Source organism: Plasmodium falciparum, assembly GCF_000002765.6.
Source record: "Plasmodium falciparum 3D7 genome assembly, chromosome: 14".
Lineage (NCBI taxonomy): Eukaryota > Apicomplexa > Aconoidasida > Haemosporida > Plasmodiidae > Plasmodium > Plasmodium falciparum.
In genome coordinates, this window is record NC_037283.1 from 1,403,269 (window position 1) to 1,430,000 (window position 26,732).

Genomic DNA, 26,732 nt, shown 5'->3' on the forward strand with positions numbered 1-26,732 from the left:
AAAAGAAAAAGAAACAAGATGGAAATATAAATAAAATATATTTATATATATATAATATAATATAATATTATATATGATATATTTTTTTGAATGTATTAACTTTTAAAATATAAATATTTTTTATAGCATTGTAAGAAAAAGAAATAATTATATAGTATTCAAATTAAATTATTTAATGTTATAATTATATATATAACATAAATGTGGGAAAAAGAAAATAACAAAAGAATAAGAAAAAAGAAAAAATTACAAACATAAGAAATAAATATTTATTTTATAGATAATAAATTAAAAGGCTATACAATGTTGTAGTAGGTCAATTATTATATATGATATATAAATATATATATATATATATATATATATGTAATGTTATTACATATTAACATATTACCCACATATATTATATATATATAATAAAATATAGATTTATATATTTATACATTATATAAAATAGCTTTCTATATATATTATATATATAAAATAATATATTATAATATATATATATATATATAATATATATATAATATGAATAAATTTATGCATATGATAGATGTATTTTATTATATACAAATATAAAAAAAATAAAAAAAAAGAATTATAAAAAAATAAGAATAAAAAAAAATTAAAAGAATAAAAAAAAAAATAAAAAAGATTAAAAACTTGAGCATTTTAATAATTTTTTTATAAAAAGAAAAACAAAAATTATATATACATATATATATATTAAGTAATAATAATATTTATCTTTTATTTGTTTTATATTTATTTATTTATTTTTATTTATAGATAATATATAACATTAAAGTGTTATATTATAAAAATGTAACAAAAAGAAAAAATACTTTTATATATATATATATATATATAAGAGGATATTAAAAAAAAAGAGCGTACAAATAATTACTTCTTTTTTATAGATTTGTAATATATATAAATAAAAGAAAGTAATAACAAAAAATATATATTATATAAATATTATATATATATAATATATATATATATATATTGAAATATTTTATTTTATTTTTTTTTTTTTTAAAATGAATAAGAACAACAATAAAGGTAGTGTTAAAAAAAACAATAATTCCAAGAAAAAAACAAGCACAAATATAAACAATGTGAACAATTTAAGTAGTATAAAAAATATAAAGAATGAACAGAATGTGAAAAACGGAGATGTAAATGATGAAATTGCTACTACTACTAGTAGTAACCATGTTAATATGGTGTTGAATGGAAATGATGAAGGGATAAAAGATGTTAAAGTTGTTAATAATTTAAATATTGATAACAAAAGAGAAGATAATAATGTTAGAATAAATGTACAAGGAGAAGAAACTCTTAATAATGATAGTAAAAATAAAGAGGCTGAAAATAAAAGCAATATAAAGAATAATAAATCGAACCAGTCCAACCAATCGAACAAGAAGACGAAGAACAACAACAACAACAAAAATAATAATAATAACAATAATAACAATAATAATAATAATAATAATAATAATAAAAATAGTACATCAAATAAAAAAAACTCCAAGAACAAGAAAAAAGTTGATAAATTAGACTTAATATTAAATGAATTTAAAAATGATATAAAAAATGAAAAGGGAGAAAACAACCAAAACGACAATAAGTTATTAAACGGCGCTATAGAAACAAATAACAACAATAATAATAATAATAATAATAGTGGTAATAATAGAATCCATTTTGATAAAGAAGAAATTAAAGAAATTAAAAAGAAGATAATATTAAAAGAACATGTGTTAGAAGAACAAGATAATAGCTCTATTCGATTGTTAAAGAATTGGCCTCAACTAGAAAAAACATATCAGACGAATCCCCCATGTATCCCTATAGATATGATATATGGAAAAGATGGGAAATATCCAGTTGGGGAAATTTTAGAATATAATAATTATAATTTAAGTGGACAATCTTTAGTCGAAAAAAAAGAAAGAGAAAAATTAAGTATTGATTATTATGAAGATTTAAGAAAAGCTGCTGAATGTCATAGACAAGTTCGAAAACACATGCAAGCTTTTATAAAACCTGGAAAGAAAATGATTGATATAGCACAAGAAACAGAAAGGAAAACAAAAGAATTAATACTTGCTGAAAAATTAAAATGTGGTTGGGGATTTCCTACTGGATGTTCTTTAAATCATTGTGCTGCACACTATACACCAAATTATGGAGATGAAACTGTTTTAAAGTATGATGATGTTTGTAAATTAGATTTTGGTGTTCATGTGAATGGTTATATAATTGATTGTGCTTTTACAATAGCATTTAATGAAAAATATGATAATTTAATAAAAGCAACACAAGATGGTACAAATACAGGAATTAAAGAAGCTGGTATAGATGCTAGAATGTGTGATATTGGAGAAGCCATTCAAGAAGCAATTGAATCTTATGAAATCGAGTTAAATCAAAAAATATATCCTATTAAAGCCATAAGTAATTTAAGAGGACATTCAATTAATAAATATATTATACATGGTGGTAAATGTGTACCCATAGTTAGACAAAAAGAAAAAAATGAAATTATGGAAGAAGGAGAATTGTTTGCAATAGAAACTTTTGCATCAACTGGTAAAGGATATGTAAATCATGAAAATGAATGTTCACATTATATGAGAAATCCAGAAAAACAATTTGTACCCATAAGATTAAATTCAGCCAAAACTTTACTTAAAGTTATTAATGATAATTTTGATACTCTACCTTTCTGTAATAGATGGCTAGATGATTTAGGACAAACTAGACATTTCATGGCTCTTAAAACTTTAATAGATCTAAATATTGTTGAACCATATCCACCCTTATGTGATATAAAAAATTCTTTCACATCTCAAATGGAACACACCATATTATTAAGACCAACCTGTAAAGAGGTACTATCTCGTGGTCCCGACTTTTAACATAAATGTGTATATGTATATATGTATATATGTATTTTATTTTACTTAAATGAACACAATAAGATGTTACACTTGTGTATATATATATTTATATGTATATTATATATATATATATATATTATTTTTTATTTTTATTTTTTATTTTTATTTTTTATTTTTATTTTTTTTTTATTTTTTTTATTTTTTTTTTTGGAAAATTATTTGTTGAACATATATACCTTTTAATTAATATATGAAATTTTATATCCTATTCCAGTTATATTTATTTGTATAACAACTTAGGGAATTATCATTAATTATTATGTTCCATGTTTATTTAAGGGCAACAATAAATTATTGTCAATACACAAAAATATTATATATATATATATATATTATTTATATTTATTTGTTTTTATATATTTTTATTCTTAAAATGATGTTATTCAAAAAGTTATTATATGACAAAAAAAGAAAAAGAAATTAAAAGAGAAAATTATGAATATATAAAAAGAATATATGTAAAATGAGATAGGGGGAAATAAATTTATATTATAAATAGATACCAATAAATATAATACAAATTATTATAGATTTTACAATTTAAAATAAAAACAAATATAATAAATTAACATAGAAATGTAATGAAAGAGGTTATTTAAAAATTAAAAGTGTAAAGTAAAAAAAAAAAAAAAAAAAAAAATAAATAAAAAGTAAAAGGTAAAAAATAAAAAATAAAAAATAAAAAGCTTAAGTAGAAAAAGTAAGAAGTAGAAAATAAGGAGCTGAAACAGAAATATAAATATTCTTTTATATACACATAAAAATGTATATATCTTACCTTAATATATTTATTTATTCATTTTATTTTATTTCATTTTTTTTGTATATGTATGAGGGAAATATTAATATGGGAAAAACATTCCGTACATACATACACATATATATATATATATATATATATATATATATATATATATAATAATATAATCATAATTATTGATGGGCTAAAATTAAAAACTTAATTAAAAAAAAAAAAAAAAAAAATTCACATTGTTATATATATTGTCTAATATTTTATTATCTATTATTTTTTGTTGCCATTCTTTTTTCTAATTCCATTTGTTGTTGAAATTGTTGTCTAGGTGTTGGAGTAGTTTTACGTGTTAAAACAATCGAAACGATTTCTATTATAGCTAATAATACACCACCTACAATAGCATTTCTTGAAGCTGATCTCCATCCTCCTCTCATTGCTAAAACACCTCCTGTACAAAATCCACTTCCTATAGCATTCCAATGATCTTCTTTTTTTCTCATATATTGAAAAGCACAATCAAAACAACTAAATGTTCCTCCCCATACAGCAAAATTCCCACCCAATATAGGAGCTCTCATACGACTACTATATAAAGCACCACTTAATACATCACCCTTCGGACTATTTCGAGCACCTTTCAAAAAATGCCAAATATATCCACCTATACAACCCATACCAAATGCCCCACCCATGTCTTCAATTATTCTATCGGGGCATGGTTCTCTTGCTAAATCTCTTTCTTGTAGCATATTTTTTTTTTTTTTTTTTTTTAAAACATATCAATAAATATAACTGTCTTAAAAAAAAAATATAAGTAGTGTTAATACTGTACTTATATTTTTTATTATAACATATATAAATATATAATTATACGTATACACATATATAAATATATATATATATATATATATATATATATATATATATATATATATATATTTATTTATTTATATATTTATATCTTCAATTATGTTACTCTTATGAATTATATACGGTATGGAATTATCTTTGTTCACTTTTTCTTATATATTAATATATTATAATGCATATAACTATAATACTGAGTAAGCCTAATCAAAATTTTAATTCTACACAAAAAAAGAAAAAAAAAGTAGGGGGAGGGAAAAATGTTGATCTTAAAATATAAATTTCTATATATCAAGATCTATATATATATATATATATATATATATATATTTTTCCCTTTTCTCTTTTTTTTTATTTTTTTCTTTTTATTTATTTATTTATATAAATTTCAGTTTTTGTAAAATGAGTACCAAAGCTCATATTTTCTAAAATGATCATTTTGGAAATGTTACACTTATGTATATTACTATATATATAAAAAAAAAAAAAAGTACACATATAAAAGTATTGTTTGAAATATAAAGAAAATTAATCATATAAACATTATATAATACAATAAATGCTTTTTCTTTCAACTACAATTTTCCTTCTATTTTTTCACATTTTAAGCAAAAAAATAAAATATATGTAAACATAGATAATATTATATACTCATTAATTATTTAATTGAAAAAAAATATATATTATATAACAAACGGTATACACCTTTTTATTCTTTATTTAATTTTTTTTCTTTAAAAAAATGTTATAATATTATATTATATAAATAACATTTTGTTATTAAATAAATATATATATATATATATATATATTTTTAACTTTATAATCATAACTCTTTTTTTATATTTTATAAAAAAAAAAAAAAAAAAAAAGTTTTCACAAATAAAATATAACATAATTTACATTTCCTCAATAAAATTAGTATGATATAAATAGATAAAACTTCAACATTATATATATAAAAAAAAAAAATCCTTATTCTTTTTTTTTTTTTTTTTTTTTCTCACATATAAATATTTTTATATTATTTTGATTCATTTACAATTTAACTATAGATCATATAATATAATATATCTATATATGAAATATATTATATATATATATATATATTATTTACAATATTTATAATATAATATATACTTTCTGATGTCACTCATAATAATATGGCGTAAATTAAATATTATGATCAAAATATTTATATTAAATTCCTGTGGGTATAATAATTTTACCTATATATAAATATATACACCTTATATAATAAATTTATTATATATGTATATGTTTATATATATATATATATTTAAGTGTATATAAAATAAAATACGTCCTTATCTTAAATCATAACACATATATATTATTATAACTGTACTTTTTTTGTGGTTAATACATATCTTTTAATAATTATAATAAATATTAAATAAATTAAATATTATAAATAATAGTATTTTCTCTCATTTCTTATGTAACATTTTTAATTAAATAAACCAAAAGTTATAAAAAAAAAATGTTATTTTTAAATGTAGAAGCATTTAGTTATTTTCGCCATCAATTTAACATATTTATGTAATAATAATTTAAAGGCTGAAAATTATAACATATAAAAAATAAACATTGTAGGATATATGCAATATATATATATATATATATATATATAATACATTATTTTATATAATATTAATTAAGAAATAATATAAGTATATATTTATGCTCCTGTACTACAATATATTTATCTTTATATGATATATAATATACATTTATATTTTCATTATTATGCATAAAATATATATGAAATATTTTTTTAATAAAATAGAAGAAAAAAAAATTTGCTATTCAAAATAATATATATTTTATGTTATATAATAACATTTTTCTTTATAAAGAAAAAGTTCATTGTGAACACATTTAAAATTTTATTACATAGTTCAATATTACACTGTAATATAAATAAATAAATATATTTTATATAAATATTTATAAATTCTTACATTTATATTGAAGATATTATATTTAATAATTTTTGGACTCTAAAACTATATAATATATATATTTATACTAATTTATTTTATTTTCACATTATATATATATATATATATATATTTTTTTTTTTTATTTACAATTTGTGTACTGTTTATATATATATATATAATTGTATAACAGGATTTAAAATAAAAAAATATTTTTTAAAAAATACAATAACACATTTGAATATATATATATTTATATAGAGATAATTTAATTTTACTTAAATCCTACTTTGTGTAAAATAAAGAAAAAATGAATTCTCTTTTAAGAAACACTTTAAATTCTTCCAAGGGTAAAATTTTTACCAAGTATTTGAACAATTCCTTTAATAAGGTAGCTAATTTAAATAGTAGAAAGGTTTCTAACTTTACAAAGTATGGAAAATGTGTACAGAGAGTTGACAAAAATTTCAACACAATTAACAAGAGGAGCTTTTCTTCGAGTGAAGCACAAAAATTATCGGAAGTTGTAAAAGCTGAAGTACAACATGAAAAGTCCAATTACGAAGCTCCAGATAATATAAAGAAGTTTTTACAAACTTCAGGATGGAAATTTGAAGAACAAGAAGGAGATGTAAATATGGTATTAACCAAAAATGTTGATGGAATGAAAATTATTATTGACTTTCAACTTGTTTCTCCATTTCAAGCAGAAGGAGAAAATGAAGCTCAAGCCGAAATGACAGATTTTTCTGTAACTGTTGAAAAACCAAATCAAAACGGAGGTATAACATTTTATTGTACAACTTTACAAAATGATGAAAAATTTAGATATATGATAGGAAATGTAAAATACTATAAGAATGAAGAAGGAAAAAATTCTGTATCAGCTTATAATGGACCCGAATTTGAAGACTTAGATGATTCTCTACAAACATCTCTTGATGAATGGTTAGCTAATTTAGGAGTAGATTCAGAATTATGTGATTTCATTGATTCCTGCAGTATAGACAAGGAACAAAGAGAATATATGTCATGGTTACAAAATATTTCAAATTTTATTGAAGCTTAATATGTAAATATATGTATTTTCTTTTCTTTTCTTTTCTTTTTTTTTTTTTTAATCCTTTAAACAAAATTAAGAAAAAAAAATATATTCATATATATATAAAATGGGTATTTGATTAATTTATTAAAAATTTATAAATTTAATTAGGAGACCTTTTAAAGATTATATAATGAAATATAATTTAATAATATAAATAAATAAACTACATGTTTTTATTAAATTATGAACATATTGTACATATATATATATATATATATATATATATATATATATATATATATATATGTATGTATTATTAATTTGTGTTTTTTTCTCTCCATATATAATATGGAATTTAAATCATAAACATTTTAAATGTTAATAAGATTATAATAAATATTTAAACAACTAGCTTTATCTTTCTTAAAAATTATGTGCATATTTGCACATTTTTATTTTATTATTTTTTATTTTTTTTTTTTATGAACCGGTCATGTAAAATTGCTACGTAAATAGCTATAAAAAAAAATAGCTAATATTATTTTATTTATTTATTTTTTTTTTTTTTTTTAAAAAGAAATGTATCATTTTAATTAAGAAAATTTCCACAATTTGTGAATTTCATATAATATTGTCTTGTATGTATATTTTAATGATAATATATATATATATATATATATAAATATATGTATGTAATTTTTTGTTTTCTTTTGGTTTTTTTTTTTTCTGGAAAAATTTTTTGGTTCTATTTAAGTTCATTATTTTATGATTTTATTTTATTGGTACTAAAAAGAATTTATAAATAGACATATTTTACAACAACAACAGAGAAAGTATTATATATATCATATATTTTTGTCGTTATGGAAAATATAAATAAAAAGGATGTTCTTGTAAACTATTTGAAGTTGTGTGGTAAGCATGATATGGTTAATGCTGTAATAAAATATTGTGATGAAGATCACGGAATAGTATTCAATAAACACCCTGCTCGAAATGAAAAAAAGTTTGGAACAATTTATGATTATGGTGTTTCTTCGAAATTAAGAGGGTGTGAAAATTTAGAAAAATTACAGAACTCAAAGGTATTTCATAAGGAAAAAAATATTTCTAACCATTTAAATGATATCGTTTTGGAAAGTTCAAAATGTGTTGATGATATACCTAGAGTTAAATGTTATGGTAGGGACGAAAGTTCATTAGAGGGAATGGAAGAAAGGAGGACTGAAAAACCTGTTAAATCTTATTATAATCAAAGAAAAAAAAAAACGAATTTATTAAATAAACAAGACAATGCAATATCAGAAATATTGGATGATATATGTGAAGTTATAGCGCCTGAAGGAAAAGGAAAGTTTCTAAAATTTATTGGTGAAAATTATGTCTACATTTTATTGGAAAATGTAAGGGAAAATAAAATACTTAAAAGGATAACAATAAAATAAAGAACATAAATGAAATGTTTATATATATTTGTGTTATTAACTCGTATTTGATTAATAATATATATATATATATATATATGTATGTATGTATATTTTATTATTTTTAGGGAACTTATCATTGTTATCCAATTCATCTACTTAAGTTGAACCGTTCCTTCTTAAAGAATAATTCCATGTTTACCTTAAAATTTGATTATAAGGATATGGCATTAAAACACGCAAGAACTCTTATTAAATGTAAAATATAAAATTCGTATTTTTATTTTTATTTTTATTCGTATTCGTATTTTTATTCTTTTTATTTTTATTTTACATATTATATACTATTTTATTCATTTATTTATTTGTTTATTCTTTTTAATATTTTTATGCAGCTAAAAATAAAAAAAATTATAAACGCCCCAATTTAATAGCACAGGATAATATGTTTCATGATAATTTTGTTGATTTCCCAAAAGAGTTGGATTATATAAAAGATTACATAATAAAAAATGATAATAAATATTTAACATCTTGTATAAAGGAAAATATGGTTTATGATGTATTAGACAATGGGAAATGTTCATATAATAAAGAAGTTTTGAATTGTTTACAAAATTGTAATGATGAGGTAAAATATTATAAAACATAAAAATACATTACTATTTACATTTATGTTTGATTATATGCATTTCTATTATTGTACTTTTTTACTTTTTAGATTAAACAAAATATTAAGATAAAAACGTTGAATAATATATACAAATTAGAGAATTCAAAAAATATATACATATCCTAGTAGGTTACAAAATGTGAGAGAAGCAAATATAGAAATCTTTAACTTTGATATCCAAAATAATATATGTGATATGTGGTTGATAGATTATTTACTTTATCATATTTTCAATGATATAATTTGTAAAAATATGTTTATGTTTACAATCACAAATGATATTTTATATATTTAACGAAATATATTTATTATAAATATATATATATATATTATTATTATTATTGTTATTATTCGTAGTAGTAGTATTTTTTTTTTTTTTTTTTTTTGTATATATGCATAATATTTAAAAACCAATTATATAAACTGTTTCAAATATATATATATATATATTTATGTAATATAAATATATAATTTTTTTTTTAATTTTTTTTTTTTTTTTTTTTTTGGGGAAATGAAGAAATGTTTTATAATTTAAAATATATAACATATGGTGTTCATAAATACTATGGTATCGGTTGAATACAATAAAAAAAAGTACACATGTATAAAAAATTAAAAAAAAACATAAAAAGATAAAAGAATAAATTAAAGAAATAAAAATAAGTTAATATGTAATATTTAATTATATGATACATTTATTTGCTTAATGATATGATAAATATTTTAAAATTGTAGATTTTCAAAATGTGTATTTCTAATATTAACTTTTTTTTTTTTTTTTTTTTTGAAAGTATATTTTGCTAGTAAAGAAGTATACATATTGTTATATTGAAAAGGAATAGTATTATTGATAAAATTTTCTTTAAAAAAAAAAATATATGTATAAATATATATATATATATATATATATATATATATGTGCACACCAATTGTATGTAATATATAACTATTTATATATAATATATGTATATATTCTTATATATATTCTTACACATTTTATTATTCATTTTATTTTTTTTTTCTTGGGGTGTATTGTTAAAATCCTCTTTGTTATGGGATTTAATAAGATTTTTCCTAATATATTTGTAGGTAATATATTAAAGCATGGGTATAAGAAAAGGTTAATCTATATAGATAAAAGAAGGTTCAATACCTTTAACAAATTAAGTAGATCGGAGGAATCTTACGTTATAAGGAAGGCAGAAAAATGTATGAACTATGTTAAAGAGGGATATGAATTAAAGGTTGGTATGTGGTTAAGTACATGTAGTTTATTAATATTAGGGATGATAAGTATAGGTGGATATACAAGATTAACAGAGAGTGGTTTATCGATAACTCATTGGAAATTTCGTGGTATAAAATACCCAAGAAATGAAGAAGCATGGATTAAAGAATTTGATAAATATAAAAATACACCTGAATATAAGGAGGTACATTATAATATGACATTAGATGAATATAAGAAAATATTTTTTAATGAATGGTTACATAGAACATTTGGACGTGCTATTGGTTTATTTTTTTTAAGTGGTGCTAGTTTTTTTTTATATAAAAATGCTTTAAAAAAAAATATGATAAAAAAGTTATCATTAGTATTCCTATTAGGTGGATTTCAAGGTGTAGTAGGTTGGTGGATGGTAAAAAGTGGATTTGATAAACCTACAACAGAAAATAAAACACCAAGAGTGTCTCCATATAGATTGGTTTTTCATCTTTTTTGTGCATCAGCAATGTATAGTTATATTTTTCTTAATTCTTTAACATTAATTGAACTAGGAAAAATGAGAAAACTTTTTGCAAAAAGTCAAATACCTACTTGGCCAGAATTTTTAAGAAATGAATTAATGCATGAAATGTATGAAAAAAGAAATGTAACAAAAAATATGAAATTTGGAATATTTGCTTTTACACTTTTGGTTTTATCTAATATTATGTATGGTGGATTTGTTGCTGGTAATGATGCAGGTTATGCATATAATACATGGCCAAAAATGATAGATAAATTTGTTCCTGATGATGTTATGAATTTTATTAAAAGTAAAAAGAAAAAATATTCTCAATTATTTGAAAATACTGCAATAGTACAATTTAATCATCGAATGCTTGGCTATTTAATTGTTTTAAACAGTTTCTTATTATATTACTATTCCAAATCATTAGCTTTAAGTAAAAAGACAAAAAGACTCTTTTCATTATTACCACTTATTACAACCACTCAATTGATAACAGGTATACATGTCTTGGTTCATCATGTACCTATCCACGTAGCTCTTGTCCATCAATTTGGAGGTTTCTGTATTTTATCAACCCTCCTACATTTGATAAAAAGAACATTTAAATAATCACTTGAGAATAATTACATTAATATATATTTATGTTCACACAAAAATATATATATATATATATATATATTATATTTTTAAGTATGCTTTTTTATATATTTACTTTTTTATTGTTCTATTTTCATTTGAAATATATTTCTATTTTTATTTTTCTTATAAAGCCTTAATTTTTAACATTCCACTATTCCTATTTTGTCAATACATTTGAATATATACAAATATATATATATATATATATATATATATATATATATATTTTTTTTAATATATATTTATATATTCATTTTTCTATATAAAAATTAATTAAAAATTTAAGAATTTTTTTATATTTTTTTTTAACTTTAGTATGATATGATATTTCATTCATAAATAGTTTTATTATAAAGATTAAAAAATTCAAGAATTAAAAAGAAAAAAAAAAAAAAAAAAAAAAAAAAATTGGAATTTATATTTTTATACATTTTTTTATTTATGAAACAAATTATTAAAAAGAATATAAAAAATTTTATTTTTTTATTTTCTCATATATTACAATATATAACTATTATAATTATATGTTTATTCGATTTGCAGCTACACATATATATATATATATATAATTATTTATTTATTTATTTATTCATTATCATTTCAGCTTGACTTTCTTTTTAAAAAATGAATCTATCATGAGTTGGTTTCTTGGGGTTTGTTGTAACGTATGTTTTTTACCTTTTGCGAATGTTTCATTTTGTTGTATTATTTTTTTATTAGTTTCTTCTTCTTTCATTTTTTTTAATTTATCAGATATATCTTGAGGTGTAATTTGTTCGCAAAGGGATATGCATATAAATCCTTTGATAATTTGCCAAACGAATGTTCTTAAATTATGTGCATTGAATTTATAATGTTTCTTATTAAATTCTATTAAATAATTATCTACATATTTTTTGTATTCATTATATTTATGTATTTGTGGTTTATTTTCTTTCATTAATGTATAGATAAAATTTGTACTAGAAATATAATTATTATTACCATTATTTTGATATGATTTATATTTGTCTAATAGGTCTCGTTCTATACATTGGGAATAGTCTGGGAATACAATTTTATTTTCTATTATATAATTGAATAAGATAATACATTTTAAATTATAAAATTTACGTACTTTGTTAATGTTAGGTTTGTAATAATAAATATTATTTTCATGTAATTCATCACATACATATTTCAATCTTTCCTTTATATTATTTACATTATTTTTTAAAATTAATAACAAATTTTTTGTTACATCTTTTCTCAATTTTATATTATCTTTTATAATAAATATTAAATAATCTTCTAAGCTTGTATAAGTATTATGTGTATAATTATTATATATTATCGATATAAATACAAATAAGGCATCTATTGGATAGCAATAATATCCACAATCATTTTCTATAGTATAATTATTTACAAATAATGATATATAATTTTTATTAATTTTTTCACTTTCATAACGTATTGTTTCAATTTTGGGATTATAATAATTTCTTTCTAATAAAAATAATTCATTTGTTTCCTCATTATAATGATAAAGTACAGTTTTTGAAGGTTCTGATATACTTGGTAATTTTATAAAAAAATAATTTTTAATAGTAACTTTGCCATCCGTTTTTTTATTTATTTCACTTACGCTTGAGCAAAACAGGTGAAATAAAAACACATTTTTATCATCATTCATTTTAATATATTTCCTCCTTTATATTATAAAACAAGAAATATATATATATATATATATATATATATATATAATATGCTATTATATTATTTATGTATATTATTTGTTATAAAAAATAATTATTTAGTTAATATCTTGTTTTCTTTTTTTTTTTTTTTTAAAGCCATTATTTATATGATGCTTTTTTATTTTTTATATAATATCATAAGAATTTTGCCATACATCTTAAAAAAAATATATATGTGTATTATATATATTCATGTGAACATTAGGAGGTACGAATCTAATATATATATATATATATATATATATAATATATATATGAATAAATTGTATTGTGTACATATAAAAGCATGTACTTGTATAAAATATATATTTATATTTATAATGAAAAGTTAATTAAGAAATTAATTATAAAAACGTATATGAAATATAACAAACCATAGGAGAGTCACAAATATATTTATCCCTTAAAAAAAAACTTAACGGAAAAGATAACGAATAAGAAATATATTAATAAAAAAAAAAAAATAAAAATAAAAAAAAAAAGACGTATAAATAACATAGGGGACATATTTTACTAATTGTAAATTTTAGAACACATGTCTCTTTTTGAATTCTAATAAATATACATATATATTATATATTTTCATTCATTTGTATAAAATAAGAGTGTAAAAAAACATAATTATGTTCCTTTTTAATTTTTTAAAATATAATCAAATAAATAGAATTTATTTTTATATTTACATGCAAAGGGTTAGTTATATTAAAGTATAATAAGTTTAGAATTACACATAGGTAAGTTATTTATGTTAAAAAATATATAAACCACATATAATGTAAGTTTTATATTATGTACAATATGTAAAAAAATATATATATATATATATATATATATATATATATATAATATATTTTATGTGTATATATAATTTTCTTTATAACAAAAGGAGTTTCTTATAAAATTCATTTTAAATTGAGAAAGATACTTAAGAAGAAATAAATAAAGAATCATGTTTTGTTGAAAAAATTTGTTGTTTTCATATGAACTTTTGATATATACATAAATTCTTATTATTTAAATTTATAAATCATTCTATCGTTAAGATGACAATTCAACAATAAAATTATTCTGTCATACTCTATTTTTTTTTTTTATTATTCATACCTTAAATAAAATAAGCATATACAATAATCATCTATTAATATAAGACACAATATTATTATTGTTCAAATTTTTTTTGTTTTATATAAGAATAAAAAAATTATGAACGGTGCAGGAAAAATTGTAACATTTAAAAAAAAAAAAAAAAAAAAAAAGGTTGAATATTACATGTATTGTACAGGTAATGTTAAAAATGTCTTCTTTTTAATACTTATGTAACTGTATAAATTTTTTTTATTATATATGGTGTTTTTAGTAGATATTATTAAATATAAAAAAGAAATCAGTACAATGTATATAAAAATACATACATATATATGTATATATATATATGTATTTTTTATATTGAATGATTATATATAAATCTATACACTTTGGATCTTATCTTAATCTCATAAAACCGCACACACATAAAATTTGCATTAACATGCACAGTATGATCATATAATAATAACGTTAAAAAGGTTTTTATTTATTAATCTTTATATGAAAAATAACAATTTGGAAATGAGGATAATATGATGTATTATACATATATTTGAAATGGTAAAATTATATAAATATGTTCTGCACACAAATAAGTGTTTGAAGTAAGTTCACAAAATGATAAATTACTTCAAGGCATAAAAACACTATCAACATTATATAAGAAGGTTGTATAGCTCTTTTTATGTATATAAGTAGATGATCATTTAACATATAGACAAAATAAAATACATTTAATATATAAGAGAACTTATACATATATATATATATATATATATATTTATTTATTTATTTATATATATATATATATTATTGAGGGCTTTAATTTTATATATTTTTGATATGGTCATGATTTGTGGAAAAATATATAGATATTCTTGAATTACACATTCATTTTATTATTTTTATTTATTTATTTATTTATTTGTTTTATTTTTTTTTTTTTTGTCTGATTTTATTGTTTTCTTTCTTCTTTTCTTTTTGACTTTTTATTTTTTGTTATTTTAATTGTAATGTTACTATATTTTAAAATTAAACAAAAAAAATTATATTATAACAATATACTTTACACATAAGGAAAATATTTTATATTTATAATATATGTTTGTTTGTGTCTTTTAAATTTTGTTCAAATAAAAAAATATATTTATTATATATTTTTAAGTAAGATTTAATATAATATAGAGATATTTCCTGTAGGGAATTTATAACATGGGAAACATAACAAGCGAACAAAAAAAAAAGCCGCTCATGTTACATGAGTTAAGTACAAAAATAGGGGACTACCGAACTATATATGAGGTATAGACATAGGATATTAAATAAATATAAACAAAAAAAAAAAAAAAAATTAAGAAATAAATGTATTAATTTAAATATAAACAGGGGTAAACACATAAATATATATATATATATATATATATATATTATGTTTTCCTTACTTAGGGAGATCCTGAAATGTTGGAAGACCCGGATTTTCCTCATAAAATGATGACTGAAGCATTAAATAATAACAACACAAGTAAATATATCATCTAAAAAGAAAAATTTGAAAAAAAAAAGTATATAATGATAAAAGAATATTTATTCCTCTATTTGCATAAAATTATATAAGATAATATTATATATGAAAATATTATGTATATAAATATATATATATATATATATATATATATATATATTTTTTTTTCTAGTTGATGGGACATCTGTGCATGGAACTTTTGTTTATTATCCTAACAAAAGAAAAGCTAAAATGTGGATAGGGAATTATAAAATATTAAATCCTGAAGATATATTATGTGCTAACGTTGCAGAAAAAATTGGGATAACAGAAATGGAATGGAAAAAATATATAAAAAGGAAAAAGAAAAATGAGGTATATATATGATATATTGATTAATAAATAAAATATATAATAATGTTTATTTTTTTTTTTTATAACATATTAAAGAAATATATATAATATAATTATTTTGATTATGAAATAATTATATATATATATATATATATATATATATATTTATATTTTCAGAATGATGAAGTAATGAAAAAAAATGGAAATATAGGATATAATGAAAATCCCTTTGAAGAACCATCAGTATCACTAAATGACATAATAGAAAAAGATAATAATAATTATAACATGGATACTAATAATAATATAACAAATAATCTTAATAGATATATGAAAACATTTAAGCAAAATAAAAACCATCCATATAATATATCTAATAAGAATAATTCAAATATATATGCGTCTACTCACGAATCAAATACTAAAGATGATATTCTTGTTAATCAATTACAAAATAATATATTAAGCAACGAAAAAGATAAAGAAGAAAAAAAGAAAAAATCTGAATCAAGAGATAGCTATATTGATAAATTAAATGATGAAATTACAAATATCAGAGAAGACCAAGAAAAAATAATTAAACAAGAGTGTAAAAATATTTATAAATATACAAAGTCCAATTATCCTCAAATGATTATTCCTCAAAAAGATGGATCCTTCTTAATAGAAAATGTAGACCCAATAAAATACAATAACAAAAAAAAATTGATCATCCAAGAATTATTAAATGAACATGAAAATAGATTTCAATCACAAGTATCTAACTTAAAGAAAAAAATAAATAAAAAAGGATATACCAACTTGTCATCTATGAGTACAAAAGACAGTTTAGGGTTACCTCATTTAAAAAATAAAGACACAAATATATCAAAAAGAAATATATATTTAAATAGAACCCTAGTAAAATAAGAAATATGTGTGTATGAATTGTCATAAATGTGGAGATCATATTTGGAATTATGATTTATATAAATATTGTTCTATTCTTTCTAAATACAACAAGAAAAAAATATATATACATATATATATATATATATATATATATATATATATATATATATTTTTCTTTTAATTTCCATATTGTGTTAATTATATTTCTATTTTCTTAATTTATCCATTAAATTATATTTAAAAAAAGAAAAAAAAGGAAGATAAAGTAGTTGTTTTCTTTTTCTTTTTGTTTATTTTTATTTAATTTTAATTTGTTTTCATTTTATTTTTTCGTAACTATTATTATACATGAGTTAATTATATATCAACATTTTTCAAATACATTGTTATTACATATATAGATAGTTATAATATAAAAATTATAAAAGAATATATAACTTATAAGAAAGCAAAATTTTGTATAAATTATTTTCTTTTTACCGAATTATGAACAACAAAATCAAATATGTGTTTATATTTTTACAAGAAATTAATTGAAATATATATATTTTTATTTATTTATTTTATTTTATTTTTCTACAAAATAGATGGTAGCATGAAATTTTAATCATATAATAGATATTGTACGACTTCAAATTCTTTTTGTTTTTTTTTGTATATGTTGATTGAATTATAAAATAAATATTACAAAGTTGATAATATAACACATTAATAAGTATATAAAAATGAAAAGTAATATATGTATATAGGTTTACACGTTTTTGGTTATATGCATATATGTTCAAAAAAGATTTTCCTTTTTTGGAATTTATAAGGTAAAAAAATTGTTTGAATTATTCAATATAAATTATATAAGATATTTTACACAGATAAATGAATGAATAAACAAATATATATATATATATATATATATTTATATATATATTTATATATTTATGTTTATGTTTATGTTTATGTTTATGTTTATGTTTAATGTTGATTATATTATCCCCAGTTAGAAGAACCAAAGGGAACATTCTTATAATTCTTAGGATAATAATAATAAGTATTACATGGAGGAAGTATAGATACCGAATTAGTTAAATATTCATCTATTTTAGAAGCTACATCTCTTCCTTCGGCAATTGCTTGTACTACTGTACTAGGTCCTATTCTACAATCTCCACATGCAAATATATTTTTATGATTAGTTTGATAAATTCTATTGTTTGTTTTTATGCAATTATAATTATTAAGTTCAATTTTTATATTATCATTTTCCCATATGGAATCATCTGTTTTTGAAAATCCCAATGCTAAAATGACTACATCAGCTTTATAAATTCTTTCAGTAAATGGTATATCAAAATATTCATTATGATCCTTTATTATTTGGTAATTCTGAATAATATCATTTTCTGCAGGAGATGAAGAAGAATAAGAACTTGCTGTTGTTGTTTCTTGAGTTGGGCCTTTTGAAATACTTTTAATACTTTTTAATTTATTTGTTTTAGATAGATGTTTCTTTAAATCTATTTTGGATGAATTATTACGATGATTATCCATATAATTATTATATAACATTTTATTATTTTGTTTCATTTCACTTTTTAAGTTTTTTTTTAATTTTACTCTTATAGCTCTAATTCCAGAAACTCTTTTAGGGTCTTTATTAGATGGAATGAATTCCAAACTCCTCACACAAAATTCTCTTGGATCTCTACCTTGTATAATGATAGCTTCCTCATGTGAATATTCAACTTTGAAAATATTTTTTAATCCTGGCCACCAATATTCTGATGTATTCATAGGAAGAATTTCTTGTCGTGTAAATTGTAACACACTAGACGCACCCATACGAATAGCTAAACTGATGCAATCTACTGCTGTTTTTCCTCCACCTAATATGATAACATGTTTTTCAGATACATCTATATAATTATCATCTGTCATATCTGATTTTGTTAATGATATTTGACATGATGTTAAGAAATCCATAGCAAAATAAATATTATTTAAATTAGCACCTGGAATATCTAACTTTCTAGGAATTTTATAACCAGTAGCTAAAAGTATAGCATCATATTCTTTTACTAAATCAGATAATGTTATATCTACACCTACATTTACATTATTTTTCATTAAAATTCCTTCTTTTTTCATTAATATTAATCTTCTCTCTAGAATTTTTTTATCTAAACGTACATTTGGTATTCCATTCATTAATAATCCTCCAAAATATTCATCCTTTTCAAAAACAGTTACTTCATGCCCAGCTTTGTTTAATTGTTGTGCTGCAGTTAATCCCGCTGGTCCTGAACCCACAATTGCCACTTTTTTTCCAGTACGACTAATTGGTATCATTGGTTGTATCCATTTTTTTATGAATCCATATTCAATAATAGATAATTCAATAAATTTTATTGATACAGCCTTCTCATTTATACTTAAAACACATGCATCTTCACAAGGTGCTGGACAAACACGACCGGTAATTTCTGGGAAATTATTGGTATCTAATAAACGTTCTAGTGCTTTCTTCCATTCATTTTCATATACTAAATTGTTCCAATCAAAAATTCTATTACCTAAGGGACAGCCACCACCACTCGAATTAGGATAATGACAAGTTGGGGTACCACAATCAACACATCTAGAAGCTTGTGTTTTTAATAATTGATTATGTAGTTTACTTTTAACGTTTATGGGTACAATAATTTCGGAATAATCTAATACTCTACTACTAATATCTTTAAGTGGATGAGATAATCTTTCATATTCTTTAAATCCTGTAACTTTATTTGGATTAGCAACTAAAAAAGGTTTCGTAGAACTGATGCTTGAAGCATTTCCATAATCTGATGAAACCCTAGTCATATCACTAATTTCGGTGTCTACACTATATTTCTTTATTTTACCATCACCACTTGTTTTAGCATATTGCGATTGTGAATAATTTGATGATTTGTTAGCATACGTAGTATTGGTAACTTCAGAAATGACGGTGTTGTTTGTATCATCACCATTAATATTATTATTATCATCTTTATTTATATTATTCATATTGTTTATATTGTTCATATTGTTTATATTGTTCATATTGTTCATATTGTTCATATTGTTCATATTGCTTACATTGTTTACATTGTTTACATTGTTTACATTGTTTACATTGTTCATATTGTTCATATTGCTTACATTGTTCATATCATTTGTATTACTTATACTTTTCGTATTATTTGCAATACGTATGTCATTTTCATCATCCTTTTGAATATTTACCATATCAGCCGTTTTTCTTCTTGCACCCAATGTATACCCAGAAAAATCATAGGAATTAGGCACTTCTGCATTTTGCTTATTTTCATTTTGCTTGTTCATTAAGTGTACCCCATTAATTTTATTATAGGCTGTCATAGAATTGGAAATATTAGAAACATCATAATTATCCGATGGATATAAATATTTTTTTAAGGTGTATATATTTGGACTTAGTTGTTTTTGATCCATATGAATATAATCATCTGTTTCTCTAATAATCAATTTTTCAATAAATTTATTTGAATTTAATGATTTCAAATGTAAATCTAATAAATATTGTTCATTAAGAATATATTTTTTTATCATTTCTTTTGATTTATCATCTAATTTTTCAGGAAAGGTATTTTTAAAATCTGAAAATGCATTACATTTGAAAGGGATTTCAGAGAATCGTCTCCATTTTCTATTATTACTTCTGCACAATTCTAGATTATGTATAAAACTTTCAAAATCGAAAAATTTTTTTTTCTTAATATTTTGTTCTTCATTATTTAAACTATTAAAATCATTGGACGAATTTTTTATACTTAATAAATTTCGACTACGTTGTTCTTGTAATATATCATAAATAATTAATCCATCTACACTTCTTAATGCTAAAGATTTGGATAATCCTGATATATCATCAGTAATAGTTGTAAAGAATTGCATAGCTTTTTTATACATATGTTCTGGTTGATCTACACTTTTTAATAAGGAAGCCCAATCATCTAAAATAGCAGCTGCTTCTTCATTACCTGTTTTAACAAATTCAATACAAGCTTCGGTTAAAACTCTTTTAATATCTCTAGGTATAATTTTAGTAAAACGTTGTAAATTTTCATCAAAATTTTGTAATAACATTTTGGCTGTATATGAATTAGTTCTTTCATAATGTTCATGTAATAATTTTTCTAAAGTCATTTTTTCATCCATAGTTTTACAAACTTTCAAATCAACCATTTGATGATTTACATTTTTCTCATTTATATCTAATACATATGCTATACCTCCACTCATACCAGCAGCAAAATTACAACCAATTTCACCTAACACTACTACTATACCTTTTGTCATATATTCACAACCATGACTACCAACACCTTCTACAACAGCAATTGCTCCTGAATTTCGAACAGCAAATCTTTCACCTGCTCTTCCAGCAAAAAATGCTCTTCCTTTTGTAGCTCCATATAAAACAGAATTTCCAGCTATAACATTTTTTTGACATTCGTTTATAAATAAAGCGTTCTTTGGAAAATGTACTGATATGATACCACCTGATAAACCTTTACCTACAAAATCATTTGCATCTCCTTCTAATTCAAAATTTACTCCACTCGTTAAAAATACACCAAATGATAATCCACCTGTACCTCGAAATTTCACATTTATCGTATCAATTGGTAATCCTTCTTCTCCATATTTTTGTATTATATGATAACTTAACATAGCTCCAACCGCTCTATCTGTATTTTTAATAGGCATTTTAATATTCACAGGTGTACAATTTAATAAGGCAATCTTTGATCTCCTGATTAATTCTCTATCAATAACATCAGATAATTTATGATTTTGAGTTTCACAACAAAATATAGGAATTGGTTTTACTTTTTTCTTTTTTAAATGAATTTTTTTCTTTATTTTCTTAGTATTCTTTTTATTAATATTATTATTATTATGGTTCTTCTTATTTATATTATAAGAACCCTTTTCTTTATATTGATATTTATATATTATGTTCCTATTCATACTTTTTTTTTTGTTTCTCTTCTCTCTACTGTTTTGTCCTTTCTTGTCATTATTATTTGGATATTCATCCTTAACATTGTTATTATCATCATAATCATGGTCAGTATGATTATCTTTTCGGCAATTTACATTATCTGCATTATGTACATCATCTACATCATCTATATCATCTACATCATCTAAATCATCTAAATCATCTACATCATCTAAATCATCTACATCATCTAAATCATCTACATCATCTACATCATCTAAATCATCTATATCATCATCATTATCATCACTATCATCATTACCATCACTATCATCACTATCATCACTATCATCACTACCATCATTATAATATTCGTCATCTTCTTCATCTATATCATCAATTTGATCCATATCTTCATTTTCATCATTATCAATATTTTCCTCTACATCACTCTTATCCGTTTCTTCTTCCTCATTATTGTCGTTCTGATCACTTTCATTTTCCGCATCTGCTTCATCACATTCTACATTTATGAAATATTCATTTTGTCCATTAACCCTTTCTATAGTATCCGCTTGTTTGGAATTAATTTTATACTTTTTAATAGTATTAAAACTTTCATTTATTAGGACCTGTTTTCTATTCTTCATTTTTTTTTTAATCGAATGTAGACCAGCTTTGGTATTTTTTTTTTTATGCTTTGAAGCAGAGTACAAAGAATTTGTATTATATTTCTTTTTTTTATTTGATATATTTTTATATCTTTTATTCTGATCATCTTTCATTTCATCCTCTGCATAATATTTCCATCCAGGAAATAACAGTTTCGAAAAATCCAAGAGTTTCCTTTTCTCATCATATTTCAAATGATCTTTTTTTTTTAACAAATCAGATCTACCTATAATTTGAGAAAATTTTCGGAATCCCATACTAGCCAAGTATTCTCGAACTTCTTCAGCTAACATAAAAAAGAAATTAACAATATATTCAGGTTTTCCAGCAAATTTTTTCCTTAATTCAGGATCTTGTGTACATATACCAACAGGACAAATATTCAAATGACATTTCCTCATCATAATACAACCTAATGATATTAATGGTTGAGTAGAAAAACTAAATGATTCAGCACCTAATAATGCTCCTAAAATCACATCTCTTCCAGTTTTTAGTTGCCCATCAATTTGTAAAATAACTCTTTTTCGTAGTTTCGATTTACATAACGTTTGATGAGCTTCTGCTAAACCAATTTCCCATGGTAAACCTGCATGCTTAATTGAAGTCCATTTAGAAGCACCTGTACCACCCGATGTTCCACTTATTAAAATTTGTTCGCAATTTCCTTTAACCACCCCTGATGTTATAACACCAATACCTAACTTTGATACAAGTTTCACTGATATTTTTGCTTCTTTATTTATATTTTTCAAATCATATACCAATTGACCTACGTCTTCAATAGAATACATATCATGATGTGGTGGAGGAGATATTAAACCAACTCCTGGAGTACTTCTACGAATAGAAGCTATTTTAGAACTTACTTTATAACCTGGTAATTCTCCACCTTCTCCTGGTTTGGATCCTTGTGCTACTTTTATTTGCAATTCTTGTGCATTTACTAAACTATATGCAGTAACACCAAATCGGGCTGAAGCAATTTGTTTTACGGCAGAATTTGTATTTATTTCGTTATTGGCTGTTTTTATTCTTTCTTCTGCTTCTCCTCCTTCTCCGGTATTTGATTTTAAACCCATACTATTCATGGCAGTAGCTACAGTAGTATGTGCTTCTTCTGACAAAGATCCAAAGGACATAGCCCCGGTACAGAATCTTAATAATATTTTATTTACTGGTTCTACTAAATGAATATTAATTGGTTCATGTTTCTTTTTTATTTTATTATATGATGGACATTTTTTATAATTAATTTCCAACTGTCCTCTAATTTCACAATGATTAATCAATTCATTTTGTAATTCAGAATATTTTTTATAAGTATCTTTATTACCACTTCTTGTAGCTTTTTGTAATAAACTAATAGTTTCAGGATGATTCATATGTATTTGAGATTTCCCTATATTTCTAAAATGATATTCACCATAATCATCTAATTCTTCATTTGCATCTTTTAAATTTAGTGTTAAGATTCTCTTTGGATATGCAAGATAAAATATATTTAATATTTCTTTTTCAACAAATTCAAAAGTCACTCCACCAATTATTGAATCACATACATTTATAAAACATTTTTTTAATATTTCATCTGATATTCCCAAGGGTTGCATTAAACCACAACCTTTATAACTTGGTAATGTAGATATTCCATTTTTAGACATTATTTTTAATATACCATAATTAGCTGCATGTCTATAATTACTTATCATCTGGTTATTACTTAGCCTTGCTTCATTATCAGCAAATTTGATGAACTGTAAACTCTCATATAAAATATATGGATAAATACAATCAGCACCAAAAGATAAAAGAACAGCCAAATGATGAATCTCAAAACAGTCTCCAGCTTTAACAATCAATGAACATTTTGTTCTTAAATTTTTACTTAATAAATATTTATGTAATGCACCTACAATTAATATAGAAAATATGGGCACTCTCTTTTCATTAACATTATTATGTGATAAAATGATTAATTGACATCCTTTTTTAATAGCATTTTCAGCTTTAGAATTAACGCTATCAATAAATTTAATTAAATATTTAGATGATATATGCTTTTTCTTAGTATGTTCCTCTTTTGCTTGTTTTGTTTTACACACATCCAATTTTGAAGGATCTTCCGAATTCTTATTACTAACAATATTGTTGTGAATGTTTTGACTAGGGTCACCATCTTTATTAGGTGAAAAATTACTATTTACATTAATCATCATGGATTGTAGTTTATCCAAATCTATCGTCATATCAATTATAATATGTGGAAAATCAGGTAATTGAAGTAACATATTATATAAAGCTTCATTTAATATAGGTCCATTTATAAATATACGATGACAATTAACATGACTATATTGTAACAAATCTCCTTCTTTTCCTAGATTACTCATTAGAGACATAATATTCTCTTCTCTAATAGGATCTATAGCTGGATTGGTGACTTGTGCAAATGTTTGCTGAAAATAATATAATAAATTACGATGCAAATAACTTAAAAATGGAAAGGCTGTATCATTCCCCATTGAACCTAATCCATCAGCTGCATGTTTAACCATTGGTGATATGATCATATTAAAAGCATCATATGTATATCCAAATGCTTTTAATTTTTTAATTAATGATTCGTCATAATAATCTATATCATTTAAACATGTTTTATTATTATTAATACTAAGAGCATTACTATTACTTTTAATCATATTATTATTATTATTGTTGTTGCTGTTGTTTATATTTGTATTATTGTTATGATAATAATTGTCTTTATTCAATATAGCACCATACTTATATGCATTCATACGAATATTCTCCATATTTGTTACTGGCCTAATTATGTTATCCATATGTATAGAATAATGATCTATCCATTTTTTATATGGTCTTTCTCTTAAAAACTTACTCAATACTTCTTCATGTCTTAAAAATTTTTTTTCCTTAAAATCTACTAAAACAACTTTACCAGGATAAACCGAACCCTTATGAACAATTTTGTCATATGATAAATCTACTACTCCGGTTTCGCTAGATAAAACAAACAATCCATAATTAGTAATACTATATCTTGCTGGCCTTAACCCATTTCTATCTAATGATGCACCTACTTTATATCCATCTGTAAATATAATTAAAGCCGGTCCATCCCATGGTTCCATAATACAGGTATGATATTCATAAAAAGCTTTTTCTAATGGACTTATATTTGGATCTTTTTGATATGCTCTAGGCATTAACATCATGACTGCATGTTCAATTTCCCTACCTGTCATAGTAAGAAAATCGATTGCATTATCAAATATAGAAGAATCAGATGGATAACTAATAGCGCCTTTGGTTTTTTGTGATTCTCCATGTTTAATTTGATTTTTCATAGACTTTCTAAAAGCTTTATTATTTTTTTCTTTCAA

The 26,732-nt window shown here is 21.4% G+C and overlaps 8 protein-coding genes across 8 annotated transcripts in view; 5 read left to right on the top strand and 3 right to left on the bottom strand.

The window, feature by feature from the left end:
- Positions 1-1,043: 1,043 nt before the first annotated feature.
- PF3D7_1434600 (methionine aminopeptidase 2) lies at positions 1,044-2,930 on the top strand (the record flags this gene model as incomplete). The annotated part of the gene is made up of 1 exon (XM_001348465.1): positions 1,044-2,930. The coding sequence occupies one exon, from the start codon at positions 1,044-1,046 to the stop codon at positions 2,928-2,930; it is 1,887 nt and encodes a 628-aa protein (XP_001348501.1).
- A 1,059-nt stretch (positions 2,931-3,989) lies between these two features.
- PF3D7_1434700 (mitochondrial import inner membrane translocase subunit TIM17, putative) lies at positions 3,990-4,478 on the bottom strand (the record flags this gene model as incomplete). Its single annotated transcript, XM_001348466.1, has 1 exon — positions 3,990-4,478. One exon carries the CDS (start codon positions 4,476-4,478, stop codon positions 3,990-3,992), a length of 489 nt encoding a protein of 162 aa, XP_001348502.1.
- Positions 4,479-6,870: 2,392 nt separating this feature from the next.
- Positions 6,871-7,629, top strand: PF3D7_1434800 (mitochondrial acidic protein MAM33, putative; the record flags this gene model as incomplete). Its single annotated transcript, XM_001348467.1, has 1 exon — positions 6,871-7,629. The coding sequence occupies one exon, from the start codon at positions 6,871-6,873 to the stop codon at positions 7,627-7,629; it is 759 nt and encodes a 252-aa protein (XP_001348503.1).
- An 839-nt stretch (positions 7,630-8,468) lies between these two features.
- On the top strand, positions 8,469-9,828 carry PF3D7_1434900 (conserved Plasmodium protein, unknown function; the record flags this gene model as incomplete). The annotated part of the gene is made up of 4 exons (XM_001348468.1): positions 8,469-9,008; positions 9,158-9,287; positions 9,425-9,660; positions 9,751-9,828. The coding sequence occupies 4 exons, from the start codon at positions 8,469-8,471 to the stop codon at positions 9,826-9,828; spliced, it is 984 nt and encodes a 327-aa protein (XP_001348504.1).
- A 926-nt stretch (positions 9,829-10,754) lies between these two features.
- On the top strand, positions 10,755-12,047 carry PF3D7_1435000 (cytochrome c oxidase assembly protein COX15, putative; the record flags this gene model as incomplete). Its single annotated transcript, XM_001348469.1, has 1 exon — positions 10,755-12,047. One exon carries the CDS (start codon positions 10,755-10,757, stop codon positions 12,045-12,047), a length of 1,293 nt encoding a protein of 430 aa, XP_001348505.1.
- Positions 12,048-12,672: 625 nt separating this feature from the next.
- Positions 12,673-13,752, bottom strand: PF3D7_1435100 (ribonuclease H2 subunit B, putative; the record flags this gene model as incomplete). The annotated part of the gene is made up of 1 exon (XM_001348470.1): positions 12,673-13,752. One exon carries the CDS (start codon positions 13,750-13,752, stop codon positions 12,673-12,675), a length of 1,080 nt encoding a protein of 359 aa, XP_001348506.1.
- Positions 13,753-16,114: 2,362 nt separating this feature from the next.
- Positions 16,115-17,666, top strand: PF3D7_1435200 (conserved protein, unknown function; the record flags this gene model as incomplete). Its single annotated transcript, XM_001348471.1, has 4 exons — positions 16,115-16,204; positions 16,349-16,424; positions 16,597-16,778; positions 16,935-17,666. The coding sequence occupies 4 exons, from the start codon at positions 16,115-16,117 to the stop codon at positions 17,664-17,666; spliced, it is 1,080 nt and encodes a 359-aa protein (XP_001348507.1).
- A 966-nt stretch (positions 17,667-18,632) lies between these two features.
- The window catches only part of PF3D7_1435300 (glutamate synthase [NADH], putative), a gene marked incomplete at both ends in the record, with an annotated part of 9,321 nt that continues 1,221 nt past the window's right edge, over positions 18,633-26,732 (bottom strand). The window contains one exon of the mRNA XM_001348472.1: positions 18,633-26,732. This exon is cut by the window's right edge and continues 1,221 nt beyond it. Within this exon, the coding sequence (XP_001348508.1) occupies positions 18,633-26,732 (8,100 nt within the window).